At 50.5% G+C, this 22,200-nt stretch overlaps 1 protein-coding gene across 1 annotated transcript in view; it reads left to right on the top strand.

The window, feature by feature from the left end:
• The first annotated feature begins 3,053 nt into the window (after positions 1 to 3,053).
• IQGAP1 (IQ motif containing GTPase activating protein 1) overlaps positions 3,054 to 22,200 on the top strand; it is a 46,089-nt gene continuing 26,942 nt past the window's right edge. The window contains exons 1-5 of the mRNA XM_081840537.1: positions 3,054 to 3,283; positions 8,119 to 8,218; positions 20,751 to 20,907; positions 21,463 to 21,540; positions 21,869 to 21,945. Of these exons, the coding sequence (XP_081696663.1) occupies positions 3,229 to 3,283; positions 8,119 to 8,218; positions 20,751 to 20,907; positions 21,463 to 21,540; positions 21,869 to 21,945 (467 nt within the window). The 5' untranslated portion in view covers positions 3,054 to 3,228. The remainder of the gene's footprint in view (positions 3,284 to 8,118; positions 8,219 to 20,750; positions 20,908 to 21,462; positions 21,541 to 21,868; positions 21,946 to 22,200) is intronic.

The following is a 22,200-nucleotide window of genomic DNA, read 5'->3' on the forward strand; positions in this document are numbered from 1 at the left end:
ACGGGAAGGGCAGGCGGCCCTCACCGCGCGTGGCTCCTTGGCCGGGCACTGCAGAGCTGAGCGGGACAGCGCTTCACACCGCGAGGAGAGCGGCAGCAGGAGATCTGCGCGCGGCTTTGCAAAAAAATTAAACGAAACACGGGCGAGGAAGCCAATCGCAGCAGGCGCTGCAGGGAAGATTTTGGGGGCGAGGCGGGGATGTGCTTTCAATGCACGGCTTGTACGTGTAGAGCTAGCAAAAGATAGCGGAGGCAGGAGGCTCTCGGCTGCGGGGAAGCTGAGCGGGGCTGCGTTCAAACCGCCCGCGACTTTGGATGGAGGAGGGGCGGGTTTCAGAATGGAATTCGTAAGGTGCCCCGCGTGGGCGTAGCTAGGATTTGGGGGGCGAGGGGGGGGGAGCAGGACACTCACCTGTCATCATCCTCTGTCTGGCTCTGTCTAGCAGATTCGGAATTAAATGTCCCAACTACAGTTGTTTTAAATTACTTTCTTTGGCCCCCAAGTGTTCAGGAAAATCTCAAAATCTTCAGTCATTTGAAAACCAGAAAGTTAAATAAAATTAACATCAGGGAGTACCTTTCTTGCGGTTAACGAGTATATTTTGCAAAATTACAAAGAACTCGCTTTTTAGACACTAGAGCATTTACCACAGGTTCCAATAAGGCAGAATATTTGGCTAACAGAGCGGCAGCAAGGATGAATTGAGCTTTGGTAGCAGCAGAATCTAGCTGGAGTGTCCATTTCCTCGTGTTGCCATTTCCTTCTAGTGATAATCTCTCCAAACCTTCAATGATGCTCATAAAATGCTCTTTAAATTGCTCTTTGAAAACTGCAATACTTTTAATTATTTCATTTGGGGACAGCAGCTGCCCCCCTGCCTACACCAATGGTGCCACGAGGGGGGGCAGCAATGACATCCACAGCCACAGGTGAACTGCACGTGGCTATGTAAAAAAAAAGAAACACTTTCCAACCGCTTGACAGATACAGTATATGGGGGACTCCCATTAGTGGGGACACGATGTTGGGGGGGCAGGCTTTTCTGTCCGGATTTTCACTTTTTGAAATATGGAAACTCTAGAGAGCTCTCAGTCGGAGAACGATGGTGGACTGGCTGCATTTGCAGGGTCATTTTAAAAACGTTTGTGGCCTGAAATAATATATCCGGAGGTTTAAATCAGAATTAAGTTACAAAGAGGAGGGACTCTGATATTGGCTGCTACACGCGCATGTATTAGTGTGTGTATGTGTGTGTGAGAGAGATTGCTACCCAGCGCTTTTTTTCTGGGGAGATGCATACCCCTAAACATTTTGTGAATCTAAGTTTGGCCTCATTGAGGGGCAGTATTTCAATATGAGTAGGAAAATGAGAGTACCCCTAAAAAACAACAACCTAAACCCCCCCCCCCAATTTATTTAAGGTAGATAAGGACAAGATGAAATTATACAATATAAATATAGATAGTATTGTACTTATCTACTTTTAAAATTTTTCACTTATGATCTTTTTCTCTTACTTCTTTATTCTTTCTTTGTTCTTTTTCTGATATCTTTCATTTCACTGCTTTATTGTGAATAGCATTTTATAGAGGTATAAATAACTGTAAATATGAAAAAAGACAAAATATTCTCTAATTTCCCCCACTTGGTTAGATGTATTTTCTTTTGTTGTGAATATGTATGTTTTCTAATTTGTACTTAATAAAAATATATTTAAAAAAAAGGAGAGTACCCCTAAACATTTTTTAAAGAAAAAAAGCACTGTTGCTACCTAATAAAAAAAATCTGAATTTTTCTTCTGGTTTCCAGTTGGCGGCAGGGTTGCCAACTTGAATAAAATATGGGAGGGCAGGCAAGCCCCGCCCCGCATAATCGATCACATGACAGGGTGCAGGCACACAATTTGAGTGGCAATAACCATCATCTGGGGGGGGGGGGCATAGCTGTCAACCTTCCTTTTTTTTGCGGGAAATTCCCTTATTCCAGCGCTGTTTCCCGCTGCTGTCCCGGATTGTTAGATATCCCGCAGGCTGTCCCCGGGACAGGTGAGGCTGCTGATCGCTTATTTTTGAGGCTGCTGATCCCTTATTTTCAAATCTGAAAGTTGACAGCTATGGGGGGGGGCTGGACCCCTCACATATTTTATTGGGGGCAGCGAAGACTCCTCGGCATGACTCCTATGAGGGGAGGGGGGAAATTCCAGCAAACCGAAATACGGCCTTGTTTCTTCGTGGGCTCGCCAAAATCTGCCATCATTAAAGAAAACGAACTTTCCCCGCCCTACTTCTATCAATGTGCCCCGTTGTGAGTTTGATTCCTCCCGCTTTGAGGTGCCAGCCTCACCCCCGAGCATGCGCAGAATGTCTCCTCTTTCCTCAGGGAACAAGCAACCGATTTGCTGCCAAGCAGGGCTGAAGCCCTCCAATGCCTCTCTATCCCCGCATAGTATAACTAGATCGCCCTGAAGCTGCCTTTATATCGGTGGGGCTCCCTCCTTCCCGAGGAAGCAGAGGCAGCTCGGTCCGTGGTGGCGTCCGCCTGTTTCCTGCAGATCCTTCGCGGTTGCACTGGGCGAGGAGTTAGCAATGCAGAGTTGCAAACTGCAACGGGGCAGAACACCACCCCCGCTTCCCCAAAGGGTCCCTTTGCCCCAGTGTCCTGTTTCCAACCACAGCTAGCCCGGAGCCGCAACAAGGAGGCGGAAAGCGGGCAATACGAAGGCAAGACCTTCCTCGTCGGCAACAGCGGGGTATCCTGCCTCTGGACATGGAGGTTCACCGCGGAGTCGCGCGTCTTCAGGAAAGGGGCCGTGCATCGCCTCTCCGGCTCTTCTCCGGTGGGAGCCCTTTCCCCGCTGCGGCGCTCCCCGGAGAGGCTCCAGCCTCCAGCCGCCGCTTCTTCCAGCAAGTGCCCACTGGGCGGGGCGACCTGGCTGGGGCTCCTGCCAAGCTGGTTGGGCTGGGAGGTGCAGCCGGAGACACACCCCGCTAGGCTGGCCCGACAGCGCCGCCGCGCCAGGAAGGAGAACGGGCGGCCGCTCCCTACCGCCTTCCCCTCCGCCTCCACCTCCTCGCCGCCGCCCAACGGACGGAGCGGACACTCCCCTCCCGCGTTCCGAGCAGCCGCCGCAGCCTGAGAAACAGCAGCAGCCTTCTCGTCCCGGCCGGACGACCGACGGGCTCCGACTAGACGGAACCGCCGCTGCTCCCTCTGCCTTGGCTCGTCCTCATGGCCACCCCGGAGGAGATCGACGGGGCGGGCGTGGCCCGGCCCCACTACGGCTGTGAGTCTCGGGCCGAGGGAGGGAAGGGCGCGTTGCTTGCGGCTTGAGAGATGCCTCGGGCCGTCGGTTTGGTGCCAGCGTCTCCTCCTCCTCCGCCGGGGCCGCTTTGTTGGAGCTGGCGCCCAGGCACAGCCCTTACCGGGCCCGGAGGAATCGTTCCGGCTGGCGGGGAAGGAGGACGCTGGCTCGCTTGGCCCGGGGCTGTGGGTTTATTTGGCCGAGCAGGAAGCTGTGAAAGTCTCGGCGCCCCCTGCCTCCCCATCGCCCCCTCAACATGGCGGGCGGGCGGGCGGGCGGGCAGCAGCGCTCCCCGGATTGATCGTGTGAACGGCCTGCCTGGCCGAGCGGCGCGCGTTTCTCTCGGGCTAGTTTGCACGCGCTGTCGCTTTTCGCGGGGTCACGGGCCGGGTCCCCTGTTGGGCATCTTGGAGCGAAGCAGCCGCTTTCTCTCGCGCTCTTTCTTTTCCCGGGAGGGCCGGGGGGGGGGGAGAGGAAGAGGAGGAGGCCCGATTTTAGGGGCCGGGGGGCGGGGTAAGGACCGCTCCTCTCCCCGAGCAGGAAGGGCGGCGACGTGCAGCTCCTGGGGCGGGTCCTCGGCACGAACTGCCCGTTCTCCCAGCTCCATGGATGCCTCGTTTCGCCAAGCGCAGGAAGCTTGGCTCCCACCGAGCAAGGTGGCAGCCTTAGGTCGAATCAAACCTCCATGGTTGAGGGCAGTCTACCTTTCCACGTGGGCGTCAGCGGATAACTCGCTGGTTTCTGTGAGGAGGAGTTTCAGGGCTGGACTAGATGCAAAAGGTGTCATACCAGCGAGGCAGTGCTTAGCCACCCTCACATTTTGTAGGAGACACCTTGGCATCCCAGCAGTGGCTTAGCGTGGGTTGTCAGCACCCGGGGCAAGGCAAGTAATTTGTGCCCCCTAACCCGTGGATTTGCGCCCCCTAACCCGTGGATTTGTGCCCCCTAACCCTAACCCCCAGTTGTTGCGCTCGGTGCGGCCGGCCCCCCCTGCACCCCCCACTCTACGCCACTGCATCCCAGGGAAGTATTGAGAGCTTCCCATAGAAAACATTGGAAGAGTCCCAATATTTCAGTGTTGCTGGGCTCAGGCGACTGTGTGTTCCCTATTTCTTGTGAACTCTGTGAATGACACCCCTTTGTGCAAGTGGATGAAGCTTTGTGCAAGTGGATGACACCCCTTTGTGCAAGTGGATGAAGGTTTCTGCCTGCAGCTGAGTGCTGACTTTAGGCTGGAAATGGGTCTGAGTGAGGGGGGCGGGCAAGTTAAAGAGCTGAATCTTTGCTATAACCTGTTGGATTTCTGCCTGCTAATCCAAGCTACCCTTTCCATGTAGAAAGTGGGGGAAATGAGCTGTTTATCCTCCTAACAACCCTGTGAGGTAGGTTAGGCTGAGAGACAGGGCTGACCAGGGATCAGCCAATGAACTTTTGGGCTGATGGGCATTTGAACCTGCATCTCCCCACCCCTAATCCAGCAGTCTAACTATTACATCAGCCTGACTCTCTGTATTGGTGGCAGAAGGGGGATTAAAAAAAATGTCGAAGCCTTACTTTAAAAACCCACATTCTTTCATAAGTCATTGCTTCTGCTGCTACTTTTTGTGGGTGGGCTGCATGAATAATTCTGCTGCCCAGTTCCTGCTATGCCAAACTGCCAGGAAATGGCAGCATCGAAAACAGCCACAGGATCTGTCTACAGGCAATAAGGATGGTGGCTCTGTCCTTTCCTATCTCTCCAGGCTTAGTTTCAAAGCTGGCAGCAGGAAGGGATTCCTCTTTGGTGGCTCTGGAACTGCCGGCTATAGAATCAGGCCTGGCTGGTGAGGTGCAAAAGGGGCTATTACTATTATTTATTAAATTTGTATACCACCCTTCATCCTTAGGCCTTGGAACAATTCACGGACAGTGGGGTTTGTCTGTTGCAGGGAATGTTTATGAGCATCCCCAGTTTTTCTTCTGTGAAATGGATACTTTGTGCTGGCCCTGACAGCTCTTAGATTTTTAAAAATATATCCCTGGGCCCAGAAATGCTGGGGGACCCTGCTTTAAGGAGAGTACAGCCCCTCCAGAGCATGTGGAGCACCACCATCCTGGACACACAAAGCTCTCAGACATTTCGTCTACCTTGTCAGGTTGGCTTTTCAGTTTACTGGGCCTCATCCAGTCCATTATTGTTTCCAAACCCTTGCCCGACAGATCTGGTTTTCACCAGTGGATAAGCTCATTCATTGGCTTCACATAAAGGCTGAAAAACATGGGGGCAGAATGGCAAATGTCACAGGATAGAAGTACAGTCATACCTCGGGTTACAGCCGCTTCAGGTTGCGTTTTTTCAGGTTGTGGACCGCCGAAACCCGGAAGTACCGGAATGGGTTACTTCCGGGTTTCGGCATTCGCACATGCACAGAAGCACTAAATTGCGCATGCACAGAAGCGCTGAATTGCAACCCGTGCAGATGCGGGTTGCGAACATGCATCCCGCACGGATCACGTTCGCAACCCAAGTGTCCACTGTCCCCACAAACCTATACCTGGAATTTGCCCAGCAGGTAGGAGTGGATGACCCCGTTGGAGGCAGTGAGGCATATGTGGGCGTATATATACTATTCATTGAAACACACCCCAGAAATAATCCCGGGAACTGTAGTTTACCATTCACTGAGCTACAGTTCCCAGGACTCTTACCAAACTGCAGTTCTTTGTGGGGTGGTATAGGAACGTGCTGTCTATTACAGCATGCAGTTGTAATCTGAGCCAGGACTTTTCAGCTCCAGGGTTGGAACTGGAGCATCTTGTGTGCAAGTCTTGCTCATCCTGGCTGCTCAAGGGGTGTCAGGATTGTCTCATCCAGATGACTGAAGAAATGAGTGTCTCTTGAACTGAGGATCTTCTCCCAAACCACTTTGTTAAAGGAAGCCATTTTAGGATCCTCTGATTTAAATAGTTGCTCGGGAATATAATGTGCACTTGTAAAATATCATAGAATTGTGGACCTGGGGGGACCCCAATGGTCATCTAGTCCAACCCCCTGCAGTGCAGGAATCTCAGCAAAAGCATCCATGACAGATGGCCATCCAACATCTCCTTAAAAACCTCCAAGGAAGGAGAGTCCACAACCTCCAGAGGAAGACCGTTCCACAGCTCTTATATTGGGTCCTGCAGCAGTGGTTGTGAGGAGCAGGGCCTTTTTGGTTGTGGGGCTGGTGCTATGAAGTACCCTCCCACTGGAGAACCTCATTACTGCTCCATTATAGCCTTATCTCTCCAATTAGATTTGATGGAGACTTTTTAAAATGTGGAGCATGGGGCTGTTACCAAAGTCACCGAATTAAAGCTGACTTTCCTATGCAAAGGGAATCAGTGGGGATCTTACACCTAAGGCAAAGTGTTACAATCTGTCAGATATATTTCTGTGGCAAATTATGAATATTTACCACTCTCAACCAAACAGCCTGGTATTTTTAGATGCAGGGAGGGAAGGTGCCCTTCGCTCTATTCTCCCAGAGTAGTCAGCAGAGCGTTCTCATGCCTCACTTTGGCTGGACCGTTCCTTTTCTGACTCATGGAGAAATGCATTTCTGCTCACAAACTATCCTCCCATGCTTCTGGAAGGTTCTGGGCACTGACTGGTCAAGATCTCGAAGTTTTATACAGAAAGTGCCACTGAGAAGCCCCGCCCATTTCACAAAAGCTCACTTTGCCTCAAATCAAGTAGTTCTGTAGTGCAGAATCTCAGGCGTTGGTCTTTAAGGTGTCACAAGACTCCTTGTCTGATGCAAAAGGCATGCGGGCTCCAGGGCCCAAAGTCTGCTTTTTGCTTACAGGATTTGGAGTGGCTCTGTTTCATGGCAAACCAGGATGCTGTAATTATTATAACATTCAGTTAGTAAGCTGGCTTCTTCAGCAAAGAGAGGAGGATGGTGGTGATGATGATGATGATGATGATTTTATTTGTACCCTGCCCATGTGACTGGGTTGCCCCAGCCACTCTTGCTGCCTCTGCAAGAATCACTGATTTGTGTCTCCCCCCCCCCCCCGCCAAGGCATGGGGTTAGTTTGTCTAGTTCTTGTGAATGGTTGTGAGCATAGTCAGGAAGTCTCAGAAGAGCTTTCAGTTTCAGGCAGTGCAGTGGCTTTATGTTGTCATCAGCTTGTTTTTTTATTTATGGCAATTCTGGAGGGGAGGAAGGGAGCACACTGAATGTACCGGTAAACTGTTCACCCTGTTGTCACAGCAGGTGTGTGCACCTGGCAAGTCTGTCCTTGGACTGGCTATCTGGATTAGCTTCCTCCTCTGTTGGAGCCTGGGGCCCCTGCTCTGCATGGTGGAGCCTTATTTTAGTACTTTCTAGGGTGGGCAGGATGCTTCCTGCGCTGCGCTTTCGGTTGGCAAGCGTCTTCCCAGGGGAGTCTGTTAGGTGAATCTGGGGTTAAAATCCTGCTCTTGGTTTTTGCAGACAAGGCAACCCTGGCAATTTTTTTGCCTAAGGGGTGAGAGGGTGGGTAAAAATGCTTTAAATTAAATACATATTTGTGGTATAGGAGAGTTGACTCCCCATTTGTTGCTTGTATTGAGGTGGGACTTGGAGGGAACAGGTGAGCCACTCAAAAAAACAAAAACAAACCCTTGGCACTACCTGTCCTGTTTGGGGGAGTGGGTGGGGTGCCAGACCTTGAGTGCTTCTGGGCACCCAGTGAGGCTTTGCTCCTTCAGCTCCCAACACCTCCCACTTGGGGACGACCCCCTGTTGAGCTGCACTTTGCCTCAGGGCCTTCTGGCTTCCCTGGACTGACCCTGTCCTGCCTTTTTGCAGCTGTCCTGGATAATGAGAGGATGACTGCAGAAGAGATGGATGAGCGGAGACGGCAGAATGTGGCCTATGAATATCTTTGCCACCTGGAGGAAGCCAAGAGGTAAGGGGGCCCTTTCAAAGGGGTGGTGAGCCCCATGCTGCTAACATGCTATCATTGGCTCGAACCACCAGTGGTGCTCATTGCAGCTTCCAGCTGGGGTGGGGAGAGGAACAGAGCATCCCTGAGCCGTTCGACCTGCTGCTTTGTTGCCAGGCCTAACCTTTTGCAGAAACAGCTGCCCTGTTTTCTGGCACCTAGAGACAGGCCAATTAAGCTGCTCCATTGCTTTCTCTTTGGCTGTGCCACTCCCACCTGCAGTTCCCAGTGGATTATTTTTGACCTCTTTTTACTCCTTTTGCTTTCAAAGGAACCTTATTTTTATATCATCTGAAGCTGCTCTGGAAAGAAATAGTATTTTAGCATAAATCAGCATGTGATCGCCAAATTAATGAGCATGATTACAGGGCAGAATAATAACACTGCTGGATACGAAAGCAAAAGGGTAGTGGTTAATAGCCTGGAAGGTAAATCAGGTTTGTGGGATATGTCAGAAGGTGAGGCAAGCTTGGGGTTTAATAGGGAAGCTGCTTCCTGCAATGGGGGGGGGGGATGTATCAAGAGTGTTTTGGGGTTGGTTATGGGTTGCGTTTGATCTCTGAACTGGCCATGGAGCTACAGGAGTGGAGAGGATTTAAGAGCAGGTTCAACACTGCTTTTGCAGATGCTTGAGGTGGATTGATGATGTCTTATGGTCCAGAGGCAGTTCAGGTTCTCCTGCTCTAGGAAAGAGAGGAAGCTGCCTCATACCATTGGCCCATCTAGCCCAGTGTTGTTTACAAGGCAATCCCACGATTTTAGGAAGGGTCTGTTCCCCGGTTCTGCCTGGAAGTGCATCAAACCCAGAGACCTTCCCAAGGTAGAGTGGAGCCACCAAGAAGCCTTTCCATGGAGCATCTTTCTCTGAGCATCTTGCCCCCTGCCCCCTTGAGGCTTCTTGGGAGCCTTTTCTGTGACAAGGCAAACCCTGGAACAGGATCCAGAGCAAGGGGTTATCTCCACTTGCCAGGCTGGTGTCTGGTCTCCCCTCCAAGCCGCACCTGAGATTTGGGCTGATGGGGAATCCCTGGCTCTAAGCCCCCATGAGTTCACCCCCCACCAACAACATTTGCTGCCCAAGTTTGTGCGATGTGGTTGACCCTAACCACCTCCTTCCTCTGTCTCTCTCTCTCTTCCTAATATGACACAGGAACTGTTGGGCCAAGAATGAGATGAGGAAGTGACTCACGTTTTCCTCCCTCCTTTCTTTCTTCCGAGCCCCAAGTGCAGAGCCTGCAGCAGCCTTGCAAGAGGCTTTGCACTTCTGCAATTTGCGAAGCCTTTCCAGTTAGAAATTTTGGTTTGGTTAGTTGGCAATAAAGTGCCCTCTAGGCCCTTCTCATCTAGTTTCCATCTCTTAAAGCTGTTGACAAAGGGCTCTCCTCTGAAGGGTGGAGAAGTTGTGGGGAAATAGCTGGCCAGGCTCAAGTGTTTCGTGAACTTCGCCTTGGATTGAGTAAATCTGTGGAGCCTGAAGCTATGATGGTTCCTTTGCTCAGTGTTGTTGAAGTGGATGCAGTTTGAAATCCACAGGGTAGGAAGCTTGTTGGATTGTCCGATTCGGGCAGCCAGGTGAGAGACCCTTTGATGCCGCCTGTCAACCAGTAGAGGGACCAAATACTTTCGAAATGGGCCATAACAAATGGATTAACACTGCCCACAGAGTCATGTTGGTTTCCATTTATTTAATTGGCCAATAAGAGAGAGCCTCTTAAACATTTTTCTGTGGGTCATTAATCATTCTGATCTGATGTTCTGATGTGAGCGATGGATGTGAGAGGCTCTCTGATTGGATTCTTAGTGTCTGTCTGGATTTCCTGCTGCAGTCATAAATGTGCTTGGACATTCCTCTTTTCCCTTGTGTTCTATCTGGCTTGCTCTCGTGGTGTTTTCTGAAAAATCTGTAAAAGTAGTTTGCAAAAATAAAACTAAACCTTGGTTTTAGCAAGTATCCTCTTGTGGTTGTTCTGCTGCTTTGCCATGTGCAGCAAAAGGTCAGTATTTTTGGCTGGTAAGAGCATCTGCCCTGTGAAGTGTCAGTGGGCTCTGCTTTGTGGACACTGTAGTTGTGGAGCAGCAAATGCAAAACTTCCACTCCTGCCCTCATGCTGATCCACAGTTGATCCATCTGGGGATGAGGGACGACAGCCTTATTTTGTGGATGACCTTCTGTTCCTTTGGGGAATAGACTTGGCATGTACAGAACTGCTGGCAAATAAACAGCCAATTCCAGTTTGCTGCTGTTGCAGTTCGAGGCTTAAGTTCATAGAATCCTCACAGTCTGAAGAGACCTGGGCGGCTGGTGATGATGCAGGATGTCCTCGACTTCAGCATCCTTGGTCAGAGGTCGCTGTCCGGGAAGGTGACCTCTAAGGAAATGAATCTGCCAGCTTCCAGCTGCTCTATTGCCTGGACAGTCCATGCCCCCAGGAAGAACTTTTGCATAATACTTGCATATTACTTGTATGTTGAGTTTTCATAGTTAAAACTATGTACAAGGTGACTTACGTGAATAAAAACCACATAATTACAAACGTAATAAAAGTAGTCCATCAAACGTAATAAAATAAGACCATCAAAAGTACACAACCCATTTAAACAATTTTCATGTAAGTCCTAATAAGATCTAAAATAGACAGTTTTTTCTTCTTTTCTCTATTTTTCCTTTTTCCTTTTTTTATCTTTGTTCTTTTCTTTTTTCAAATTTTCTTTTTCATTTTTCGGTACATGTTTTCCCCCCTCCTTGTTATTTGTACAGTTGTTTTCTTTTTGTATGCATGTAATAAACCACTAAGCCTAGGGCTTGCCGATCAGAAGGTCAGCAGTTCAAATCCCTGCGACGGGGTGAGCTCCCGTTGCTCGGTCCCAGCTCCTGCCAACCTAGCAGTTCGAAAGCACGTCAAAGTGCAAGTAGATAAATAGGTACCGCTCCGGCGCGAAGGTAAACGGCGTTTCTGTGCGCTGCTCTGGTTTCGCCAGAAGCAGCTTAGTCATGCTGGTCACATGACCCAGAAAACCTGTCTGAGGATAAACGTCGGCTCCCTCGGCCAGTAAAGCGAGATGAGCGCCGCAACCCCAGAGTCGTTCGCGACTGGACTTAACTGTCAGGGGTCCTTTACCTTTTAATATGTATATTGCAAAGAAAATTATTTAAAAACCCCCAAACAGTACCCACAAGCCGTAGTTCCTTCTCCTTGTAATTTGAGCCCATGCTGGCCCTGTTCTGGTGCAACCTCTGTCACAAGGGATGAAGTCCAGCTCAGCTGATTCAGGTTCATGTAGTACCTGGCTGTGGTGTCTTGGACAGTGCAGAGCCCTTTACTTTTCAGCTTTTGGGACATGCAAGGTTTCCACTGCTGTGCCATTCAGAAGTTCTAAGCTTGTTCCCATTTTTAAATCCTCTCTCTACAGCCTGATAGATAAAAGCAACTCCTGTGTGGAGGCACCAGGCCCTTCCATCGCATGAAATGCTGCTCTCTGCTTCCATGGCCAGCTTGGCAAGGGTTGGGAGGGAGGTGAGCTGGGTTGTGTGTGCATATTCATTCATATACTTCATTCATTCATATCTCAGATGTACCAGCAGGAGCCTACAAAGCAATTTTTTTAAGCTTCTGTAATTTTTTCTTTGAATTGCTGTGGACAGGTGCTTATCAGCGTGCCTGCATTTCTTGAGGTGCTTCTGCTCATAGTTCCTCAGTTCCTGGCTTGGCAGCCTCTCTTCCTTTCTCTAGCATACCGGTACTTGGCATGATAGACACCACCAGCCTGCTGCAGATTCCTTTTGTCCCCCTTCCAATCTCACAGGGCTTCTCAGTGGTCATTTTCCGAGACAGCAAAGTGGAGACCAGAAAATGGTAAAGTACTACTGCCAGGTTTGGTACTGTGATAACCGTCCCCTTAGCCTTTCTTCTTTTTTAAAGCCCACTTTTGCTTGGGCGTGGAACAGCAGGTGCTTCCCCCCATGGGCCACTCTTGCCCTTCTCCTTCATAGAGAGGTTGCTGCTTGCCTGAACAGGATGAAGTTGAGATGGAAGGAAGCACGAAAGATTGGAGACATAATAGAATGACTCTAATAATTAGAAATGAGCTTTGAAAGAGGGTAAGGATTTGCTTATCTGATTGGGTAAAGAGGAACACAAAAAAGGGAGGCGTGAGGAAGTCAAGAAAGAAAGTTAATTAAGTATGAATTTAAAAGTTGGAGTTTTTACTTTTTCTTTTGTTGGATGGATATTTTTTTTTGTATTTTGTTTTTCTGATCTGTTTTATGTGTATTTTTGATTATGTTTCGTTTTTCTTCATATTTGTGGTTGTTGTGTGTTTTTTCTTCTGTAAAAATTTAATAAACATATTAAAAAAAAGAAAAGAGAGATGGAAGGAAGCACAGACCAATTTCTTGGCCTCTTGGCCTTTTTACGGGAGGGGGGGACTTCCATCTTCCTTGCCCACCTGGGTTTGCAGCTTTACTCTCTTAGTTTATAAACTGTCTGTAAAACTCTCAGTGCATTGATATCACAGGCTCTCTGGGAAGTGGGGACAGGGATGGCTGCCCCCCCCACCTCAATGCCTCTTCCCTGAACTTGCCTTGAATTCATAGAATTATAGAGTTGGAAGGGAGCTTGAGGATCATCTAGTCCGACCCACTGCAATGCAGGGATATGCAGCTGTCCCATATGGGGATCAAATCTGTGACCTTGGTGTTATCAGCACCATGCTCTAACCAACAGCTATCTAGATTCAAGCCCCTCCTCTCTGTGTAAAGGTAAAGGGACCCCTGACCATTAGGCCCAGTCGTGGCCAACTCTGGGGTTGCGGTGCTCATCTCGCTTTATTGGCCAAGGGAGCTGGCATACAGCTTCTGGGTCATGTGGCCAGCATGACTAAGCCGCTTCTGGTGAACCAGAGCAGCGCACGGAAACACCGTTTACCTTCCCGCCGGAGTGGTACCTATTTATCTACTTGCACTTTGACGTGCTTTCGAACTGCTAGGTTGGCAGGAGCAGGGACCGAGCAACAGGAGCTCACTCCGCCGCGGGGATTCAAACCGCCGACCTTCTGTTCGGCAAGTCCTAGGCTCTGTGGTTTAACCCACGTCCCTCCTCTCTGTGTAGCTGGGAGTCAAATGGCTGGGGCGTCTCCTGGGGGCTGATACTTCTGCCTTGGCTAGCATTTGCCTCCTTGTGCCTTCCTGGTTCCTCTGCCTCTGACTGCCTGTATCCTGCTGCTGCTCTTTGCAACACCCACCATCAATGCTGGATAAATCCCAGCAACTATCTAAATTAGGCCAGCTGGTCCCCATCCCCCCCCCCGAATCTAAAACCTGATGCTGGTCCTTAGCCATTTTTCCAGCTCTGAGCCCCAGCCCTGCATGCCTGGGGGATCCTGGGAGGCTTTGCAGTCTTATGCCCTCCAAGTTACTTGCTAGGGACTTGTACATGCTTGACAGTCGGGAGTTTTCAGCAGGTGCCTGGGCTTGTTATCGGTGGGGGAGGATCCTGCGTTTTGGCAGCTGACAACAATGGGGCTCCACACACCTGGCAAGGATCCTCCCAGATGTGCCATTGGAGATTCTGAAGCAGCAGCAGCGTGCCCAGGCTGATCCTTTTCTTCAGCTGCCGAAGGAGGGCTGTTGTCTTCTCTCTTTCTCCCCGCACTTTGACTTGCTGTGTGAAGGCTGGCTGTGCACACCAGTGTGGGCGAGCCAAGTGTGTCATGAGGATTCAGGCCACATTGACGCAGAAAAGGGATCTCCCAATTCCCCCCTCCCAGCTGCTTGAGCACTGGCCTGGTGTTGCAACCACTGACCCTCAGTCAGCCTTTGGAACAAAGCACTCGCTGCTTGCCTGAACAGGCCCTGTGGTGTGGGAACTAGACCTTGAGGCCTTCAGGGCAGAGATCCTGGCTTTCTTTCAAGCACAGCCCGTGAAGGCCCCTTTGTGAGTACCGAGTGAGGACAAAACACCTCTTGGAAGAGGAAGTAACGTTTCCCCCCGACATGCGTCTTGCACAAGAGAGCCACTCGCAGCAGGGTTTGCACCATGTCTTCTAGGTCGGAGACTGTCACCTTCCTCCCACCGCTGGGTTCACTTTCAGGCTCTTGCTTTGGTTCTGGGCTTCTTCAGGGCCTGGTGAGCAGTGGCTCATTTGGCCTTTGGAGTCCTTGCCCCTCTCTCTTCTCCCCTACCCCAGCTCTGGTCCACCCAGAGTTCTTAATAACCACAAAGCCTGTTGGTGTTCCGCCTCCTCTGAAAAAAATATGTCGGGGTGGGAACCTGTTGTGGCCCTTGGAGTGCCCTTGGTCACCAAAGTCCGTGGCCATGATGACAGGGTTGGCTGCAGTCAGAGGTGGGCTCTTTGGTTGCCTGCCCAGTCAAGTTCAGCTTCCTGGTGGGACAGCTCTTTCAGTGGATGGGTTTTGCTCATGCTCAGTGAGGTTGGACACCCCTCTCCAGCTGAGGCACAAAATACCGATAAAATACTGCATAAACATGACTTAAAATAACCCAGCTGTAGCAAAAATTTAGCAGTGGTTTAAAACAAAATGTTTCCAGCCTATAGTTCTCACCAACCGGCCAAGATGGCACTCTGCTGCTTTCTGCTCTATGACCTTGCTCCTCTGCTTGACTGTTTTCCCTTGCGACACTGGAGGTTCTTTGCAGTGTCAGGTTGGAGAAGGGAGGTGGGCTCATTGTGGCCCATTGTGACTTGGAAGATGACCTTGGAAGAGGGCTTGGGCAAGGGGAAGATGCTGCTGCTTGCTGCTACCGCTCTGCACAGATCCCTGCAGCTGCCAAGCGGCCATAATGGCCCTGGGGCCCAAGAACAGGTGGTGGGTTCTGCTGGTGTGCTGAGGGAGAGACCCCGCCATGCATTTTGAGAAGCTGGGTGCTGTGGTCTTCAGGGCAAGATATTTGGGATCGTGCTGGAGGGGAGGACTTTGCTCCCTTAAACGGCTGAGAGCTGCTTTGAATCTCATGTGTCTTTGGTTTTATGGCTGTGGTTTATTTTTTCCATTGCATGCTGCTTTGAATACATGTTGGGAAAATGGAATGATACGCAAAAAGAACTAGGAAGCCTCAGCTGAGGAAGCTTCCAGATGAAAGGCGCAGCTCAGGACTCGGGCCTATGGTTGCCTTCACTTCAGGGCTGGCCCAGTGGTGTGCTTGTGTCTGGAGTCCCAAGACAAAGGACCTCTTGGGGGAGATCTGGGCAGAGAAGTGTTGGGGGCCTCGTCTCCAGGGCATCCTTCCCCAACCCAGGGCCCCTCCAGCTGTTGTCAGACTCCAGCTCCCATTGCCCCGGATGGAGGGCTGGGAGGGCAACAGACCTGGCAGATGGGCTGGTGGAGGTCAACAGACCCACAGGCAGATGGGCTGGTGGAGGTCAAGCGCCTGAGGAGTGAGAGGCCAGAGGAGGTCAAGTTCCAAGGCAGTAATGGAGGGCTGAAGGTGTCAAAGAGAGGCAGGGGTCATGATCCATGGCAGGCGCTGTAGAGAGAAGGAAGTAGAAGGGCAGCCCACCTGGCTGGCTGCCAGGGTTTTTTTTAGGGCCTGGCTCAGGAGGTCAGTTGCTTCTCTAAAGGATGGGGCTGCAGCAGCTGCTCTCTAAGGCTGAGGGGGCGGCCTCAGGGCAGGGGGATGGAGGCTTCCTCCTCCTTGCAGCCGATGAAGGTGGCTGGAACATCTCCCAGAACTACCTGGCGCTCCTCCTGCCTGCACCTAGTTTTCCGCACGGGGAGGGCCCTTTAGGGGAGGCCAAACAAGTCGGACAGGTTTGCTTTGTTCTTCTTGCCCTTCAGAGGAAACTCCTTCCCACTCCCATTTTGTCCCTGCTGTGCTGACAGAGTTTTCTGGATTTGTTGGTTTTGATTATATGATGGGCCTTGATTACCGTTGCGGATGCCTTGCCTTCAATCTGTAGATCAAGGGTTGTGCCCCGTGCTAGTCTTCCTCTGAGTATGCTCGTTGAAATTAATGGGCACAGCTAACATAGGGCTGTGAATTTTAGTGGGGCAACAAATACTCCTGGCATGCAACAAAGTGTTGCTCTGTCCCAGCTCCTGCCAACCTAGCAGTTCGAAAGCATGCCAATGCAAGTAGATAAATAGGTACCACTGCGTCGGGAAGGTAAATGGCGTTTCTGTGTGCTCTGGTTTCTGTCACGGTGTTCCGTTGCACCAGAAGTGGCTTAGTCACGCTGGCCACATGACCTGGAAAGCTGTCTGTGGACAAATGCCAGCTCCCTCGGCCAGAAAGCGAGATGAGCGCTGCAACCCCATAGTCGCCTTTGACTGGACTTAACCATCCAGGGGTCCTTACCCTTTACCTTTTTTACAGCTCAGCTGCCTGTAGAAATGGGAATTCTCCTCCTGGTGCTGCTGACAGGTTCTTTTTCTGCACTTGGTGTCAGCAGGCTCTTTTTAGATTATTTATATTATGATAACATATTAAATATTATATATTAAAAGTATCTCTAAGCTGTGTACAGAAAACTGAAGCAACTACAGTCAACTTAAACAAAATATTACAAAAAATACAGTTACATGTAAAAACATTATGTTAATGCAAAATTTATAATATATGGATAAATCAATATCAATTCATTTTCCTTCTGACACATCCTCCTCCTCTGCCTCCAGCGTCCAAACAAACTCTCAGCTCACCCACAAAATTCTCACTACGAGAAGGGTTCCTGGAAACAGTGAGCCCTAGTCTCTCACTCTAAACTTGCTTTTTATGGGCAGGCTATATGCAGAAATTCTGGTTTTAGTATGCTGGCTGTTTGCCATAATAAACATGGGTGATGGGCAGGCCCAAGATGGATGGCTGTCCACAGCTTTGTCCCATTCAGCCGTCCCTTCTGATGAGAGAGCTTGGGGGATGTGGCCCCACTGGCATCTGACCTCCTCTTCTGCCTCAGAGAGTCCTTTGCTTCCCTTTGAGAGTCCCTCCTGCCCGGCTCCCCTTGGCAGGGCCGCTGTTTGCCCAGAGAGCACCCTTCTCTTGCTGCCTCCTTGGAGATGGAGGGAGGAAGCAGTGCATGGGGCTCTTCTGAGAGTTCAGGAAGGCTTAGCCTTCTAAGGCAGCCCTGTTTAGGAAACCTTTTAATGTTTGATGTATTACTGTATTTTAATATTTGGTTGGAAGCCGCCCAGAGTGCCTAGGGAAGCCCAGCCAGATGGGTGGGGTATAAATATATTATTATTATTATTATTATTATTATTATTATTATTATTATTATTATTATTTATTACTATTATTACTATTATTATTAATTAGCCACCTTCTCAACAGGTGTTCTTGGCATCCTGCACCAGGGACTGGTGGCTGAAATGGGGAGGGGTTTTCTGGGTGGGGCTGGGGCTGCCCAGAGCGCCTCTTTGTCCCAGCTGAGGTGCATGAAAATGGGGGATGTTTCCTCAGAGTGCCAAATTGTGGGCCCTTTTTCCCTGCAGTGTTAAGAACAGAAAACATCTTGCCTGGGCGCTCGTCTTTCCCAGAGCCCAGCTGCGTTGCTTGGCCTAACTCTGCCAGTACATTCAATGCCACAGCAGGCCTGGGTGTGGCCTGGGATGATGTCATGCTTTAAATTTGGTAGCAGTGCCTGCCTGCCTGCCTGCCTGCCTGCCTGCCTGAGCCGCTCACTGGAAAGTTTCTTTCGGTGGGTGTAAGAGGAAGAGGTTGGAACTGAGCAATCTGAGGATTTGGCCAGAGTTTCTGTGAAATGTTGCTTCGTCCTTGGAAAATAACTTTCCATTTCAGGACTGCCTCCGGGTGGGCTGGATTCCTTTTCCTAGCTGTTTCTCTGTGTGAGTCTAGACAAAGCAGTTTCTCTCACACAGATGCACCCTTTCCAGAGGTGTTTTTTTAGAGGCAGCCTTCCGCTCCCCGTGACCCCCACTCCAAAGCCCACTGAAAGGAAAGACCTGTGCAACAGAGGAAGGGGTGTGGCAGTAGCTGCCCCACCTTCGGAGCTCATGGGACTGTCAGGGGGTGGAACAGCAGGCGTCCCAGCCACACTTTCCTTTCTGCTCCTTTTCCTTCCAGAGGCTTTTGGTGGCAGAGCAGAGGCAAATGCCGGGGGCAGGGGGCGTCTGCTGCAGGCTGGGGGGAAGCTTCTTCCTTCCCTACTTCTCTGCCTGGCTCAGAGGGCATTGGAGAGCTGGAGCCAGCCAGGAAAGCCCACGAGCCTCTGGCTCGGGAAGTGGGGAAAGGGGCTTTCTGGAGGCTCCTAAAAATAGTTGTTCTCAAAGGTTTGCAAGAGTGTGCCGGCCCTTCTGGAGCCTGCTAAATCAACCCCCACCCCACATCTGCCACCTGCACTTCCTGTGCTGCTTCTTCGAGTTCCCTGCAGTGCCCCGCCCCCAAATTGTCTGTCCAGCTGCAAGCTTTGGAGGGCTCTCCCCCTCCTCCTCTCATGGTGAAACATGTCTGGCTGGTGTGTTTGGGTGTGTTGGGTTCTGCCTCTCTTCCCTCCTCCCTTCCTGAGCATTGTAGACTTATTTGTCAGAGGCTTCAATGGCTGGTTTATTCCTCCCCCCCCCCCGCCACCCAGCCTGAGGAGCTGACAGTGGGAGGCCAGTGCCCCTGTGTCCCCCCCCCCCCGTATTGGTTGGGCACATGCAGGTAGGGAAGCAAAGCCCTGGCCCAGAGGGAGGGAGACAGAGAGGGCTGTGGGTCCCCCAGGGCCTCCACTCCACAGTTGGCCTGGGGAAGAGATGCCTCTGCTGAAGCGTCACCTTCTGGGGTCCTCAGCAACGCTTCAAAACTTTCCCCACGTTAGGGCTGAGAAGGAGCTGAGGGTACCTGAGCTCCTGCGGCTCCCCCAGGCAGCTGCTAGTGGGGATCCAGCATGGATGGTTCATGGAGGCCACAGCCCCCCCTGCAGAAGCCAGAGATTGGCTATTACAAGGACAGCTGGGCCCCTTCATTCCCCTGCAAGAGACTTCCTTGTGGCTTAGACTCATTGCTCCATTGGAGACAGGAAGGGGCACAATTGCCTCCCCTCTTCTGGCATCATTTTACCCATGCAGAAAGCACCTGTGCCCACCTGCCCCACCATCTTGGAGGATGCCTTGTGGCTTGTTTTTGTAGCCCATAGATGACCCTTGGCATACATTTCTTCTTTGGATGTTGCCTCAGACTTGGCTGGAGCAGGCCGTGAAGAGAGGGAGGGGTTGGGCAGCTGTCTTCCCTGGCAATAAACAGGAAGGGGGGTGAAAGAGAAAAGCACCCAGCAGAGGAGGAAGTGCAGAGCTGTGGTTTCTGGGAGAAAAAGGACGGGACCAGTTGTCGCTGGTTCAGCCAAAGTCACCCCCTGCAGATGCGGTAATCCTGCTGCTTCCTGAGTCACCCTTTTTCTGTTTTGTATTCTGTAGTCGGAAGGAAGTTGTTGCCAAAGCAGTTCTGCCTGGAAGGTCTTTTCTCGGTCCTTTCAGAATTGAGGGGGCCGAACCTGAAGCTAGCTGGATTGTCTTCACTATGACAGCTTGAGGGAAGCCAGGGCAGCGACTGAAACACACTGTACAACCAACACCCCTGCGAGGAGGGCTGCTGCTGCTGCTGCTGCTGCTGCTGCTGCTGCTGCTGCTGCTCAGTCACTGGGCAAAGAGGCTGAGGGTCACCTCTGCTTATGCCCTGTGGGATGCTGTTCAGCTGTTGAAACCCAAGGTGGTGGACAATGTTCTCAAAGGAGTTTGTCTTGGCTAGGGCTAGGCGATATATTGTTCAAAACTGGTTTGAAGTCCATATCATGATATTATATTGTTTTCATAGTTTTTGACCTGGATTCAATATGTTGTGAGAGTGTGTGTGTGTGTGTGTGTTATGCAAAAATCACAACATGGGAAAAACTGTGAAGCCAGCCAGTGCATCTATATATCTCCATCCGTATTTCAGACATTGTGATATATCAGAATATTAAGATGTTTAGCTGATGGTATATCACAAAGTTGAAAACCAGATATTACCCAGCCCTACTGTTCGCCTCTACATAGTTTCATCTTTATTTCAGACATCATTATATATTGGTATATCACAATCTTTAACTGGTGATATATCACAATGTTGAAAACCAGATATCAGCCAGCCTTAGCCTTGGTGCCTGCCAGCTTGATTCTTGGCCATCTTTACCTATAACAGGTAGCTGGAGGGGACCACTTGGCTGGCAGGCCCAAGAGACCATTATTAATGGAGGTGCCTCCTTGTGTGAACCGGCAGTGGCAGGTGACTGACCAAGGAAGCCTCTGCAGGGGGGAGAGTTCCTTTCTGGGCCAGGTGCTCAAGCAGGTGCATTGTCTGTGTGCAGGTCCAAGTGGGGTCAGGAATGCAGTTCCACAGCCCTTCCCCACCACAGTTGATCTTATTAATTCCTTATGAGCCATCCTTGGCAGTTATTTGTTGAAAGGCAGGCATGCAATCAAGCGTAAAAAATAAAAAACTAGAACTGGGTGGTCTCTTTCCCAACTCACGTCCTTTCCCCCCAAACCTCCTGCTTGTAGGTGGATGGAGGCCTGCCTCAGTGAAGAGCTGCCCCCCACAACGGAGCTGGAGGAGGGGCTCAGGAATGGGGTCTACCTGGCCAAACTTGGAAACTTTTTCTCCCCCAAAGTGGTGTCTCTCAAGAAGATCTACGACCGGGAACAGACCAGGTATAAGGTAGGCAAGCATTTTTCTTCTGTAATGAAGCATCTCGCGGGGGCAGAAATAAGCAGTCGGCCCAACTGCAGCTGCTGGAAAGCCCAGAGCAGGATATATGAGAAGATGTGTTACAGTTGGTGTGCCCCGATTTTTATTTCGTTTTCTGAGAATTGGTGCATGGCTTTTCACTAGCAATAAGAAAGTATGTGAATAGTCTCAGTTTCGTTTGTTGATCACAGAAAGTCTTCCTTAGATGAGAGCATGGGATGCTTTCTGAAGGCCCTTGCAGCTACGGTGAGGCTCAGGCGGCAGCTTTTGCACAGAAATGTGTCAACACAACTCCCACCCCCACCCCAAATCCCTGGCTTCTGGGGTGAAGGGAGCTGATCCACCTGAACACAGTCTTCCTGTGTGCATGATGCTTCTTCGTTGTTTTATTTATTTACTTATTTTATTACCTGCCCTTCACCCTAAGGTCAGGTTACAATACTAAAACACAATACTGAAAGCAGTTTTAAAGAAACTTACAATGCACCTTCCTTCACATCTCCCGCTTCTTCCTCTGCGTTTCAGGCTACAGGCCTCCACTTCCGGCATACAGACAACGTGATTCAGTGGCTGAATGCAATGGCAGAGATTGGCCTCCCCAAGGTAACTTTGCTTGGACTGGAAACAGTCTTTGAAGGTTGGGGAGGGGGGTGGCAGAAGAATTAGGCACATGGGAACCAAGGCTGGAGCACTCCAAACCACTTTACCTCTTCACTCCAGGTTCTTGGCATAGTCGTCATCTTTCTCCCTCCTGCCAACTCTTCCTTGGGGTGCTGCAGAGTGCCCCCTCTCTTCTCCCTGTTCCCCCCTCCCCACAAAAGAACTGAGCTTGTGGGCACAGTGGAGGAGTGAGCTTTGGGGAAACGGTTGCTCTGTTTTGCTCTGCCAAGCATGTGGAGGACTCAGTGGGCCTCTTTTTCTTTGCATTCAGATTTTTTACCCAGAAACAACAGACATCTATGACCGGAAGAACATGCCACGCTGCATCTACTGCATTCACGCACTCAGGTAATCACACAGGTGCAGGTGAGGCGATCCAACAGATGATGTTTTGAGGCTGGAAGAAACATCCTTGCCCACCCCTTTCTCTCTGTCTCTTAGAAAGGTAACCAGCATCAGCAGTCTGCTTCCCAGCAGAATCAGTCAGTTCTCACTTTCCTTGCTTTGTTGGCAAGGAAATGCATACTGCCTACTTAAACCCCATCTGGGCTTACATTATGTTTGTTGATTCTATCAAAAATTAAGCCACGCACCCATAGTTCC

This window comes from Podarcis erhardii (genome assembly GCF_964252035.2).
Source record: "Podarcis erhardii genome assembly, chromosome: 14".
Taxonomy (NCBI): Eukaryota; Metazoa; Chordata; class Lepidosauria; order Squamata; family Lacertidae; genus Podarcis; species Podarcis erhardii.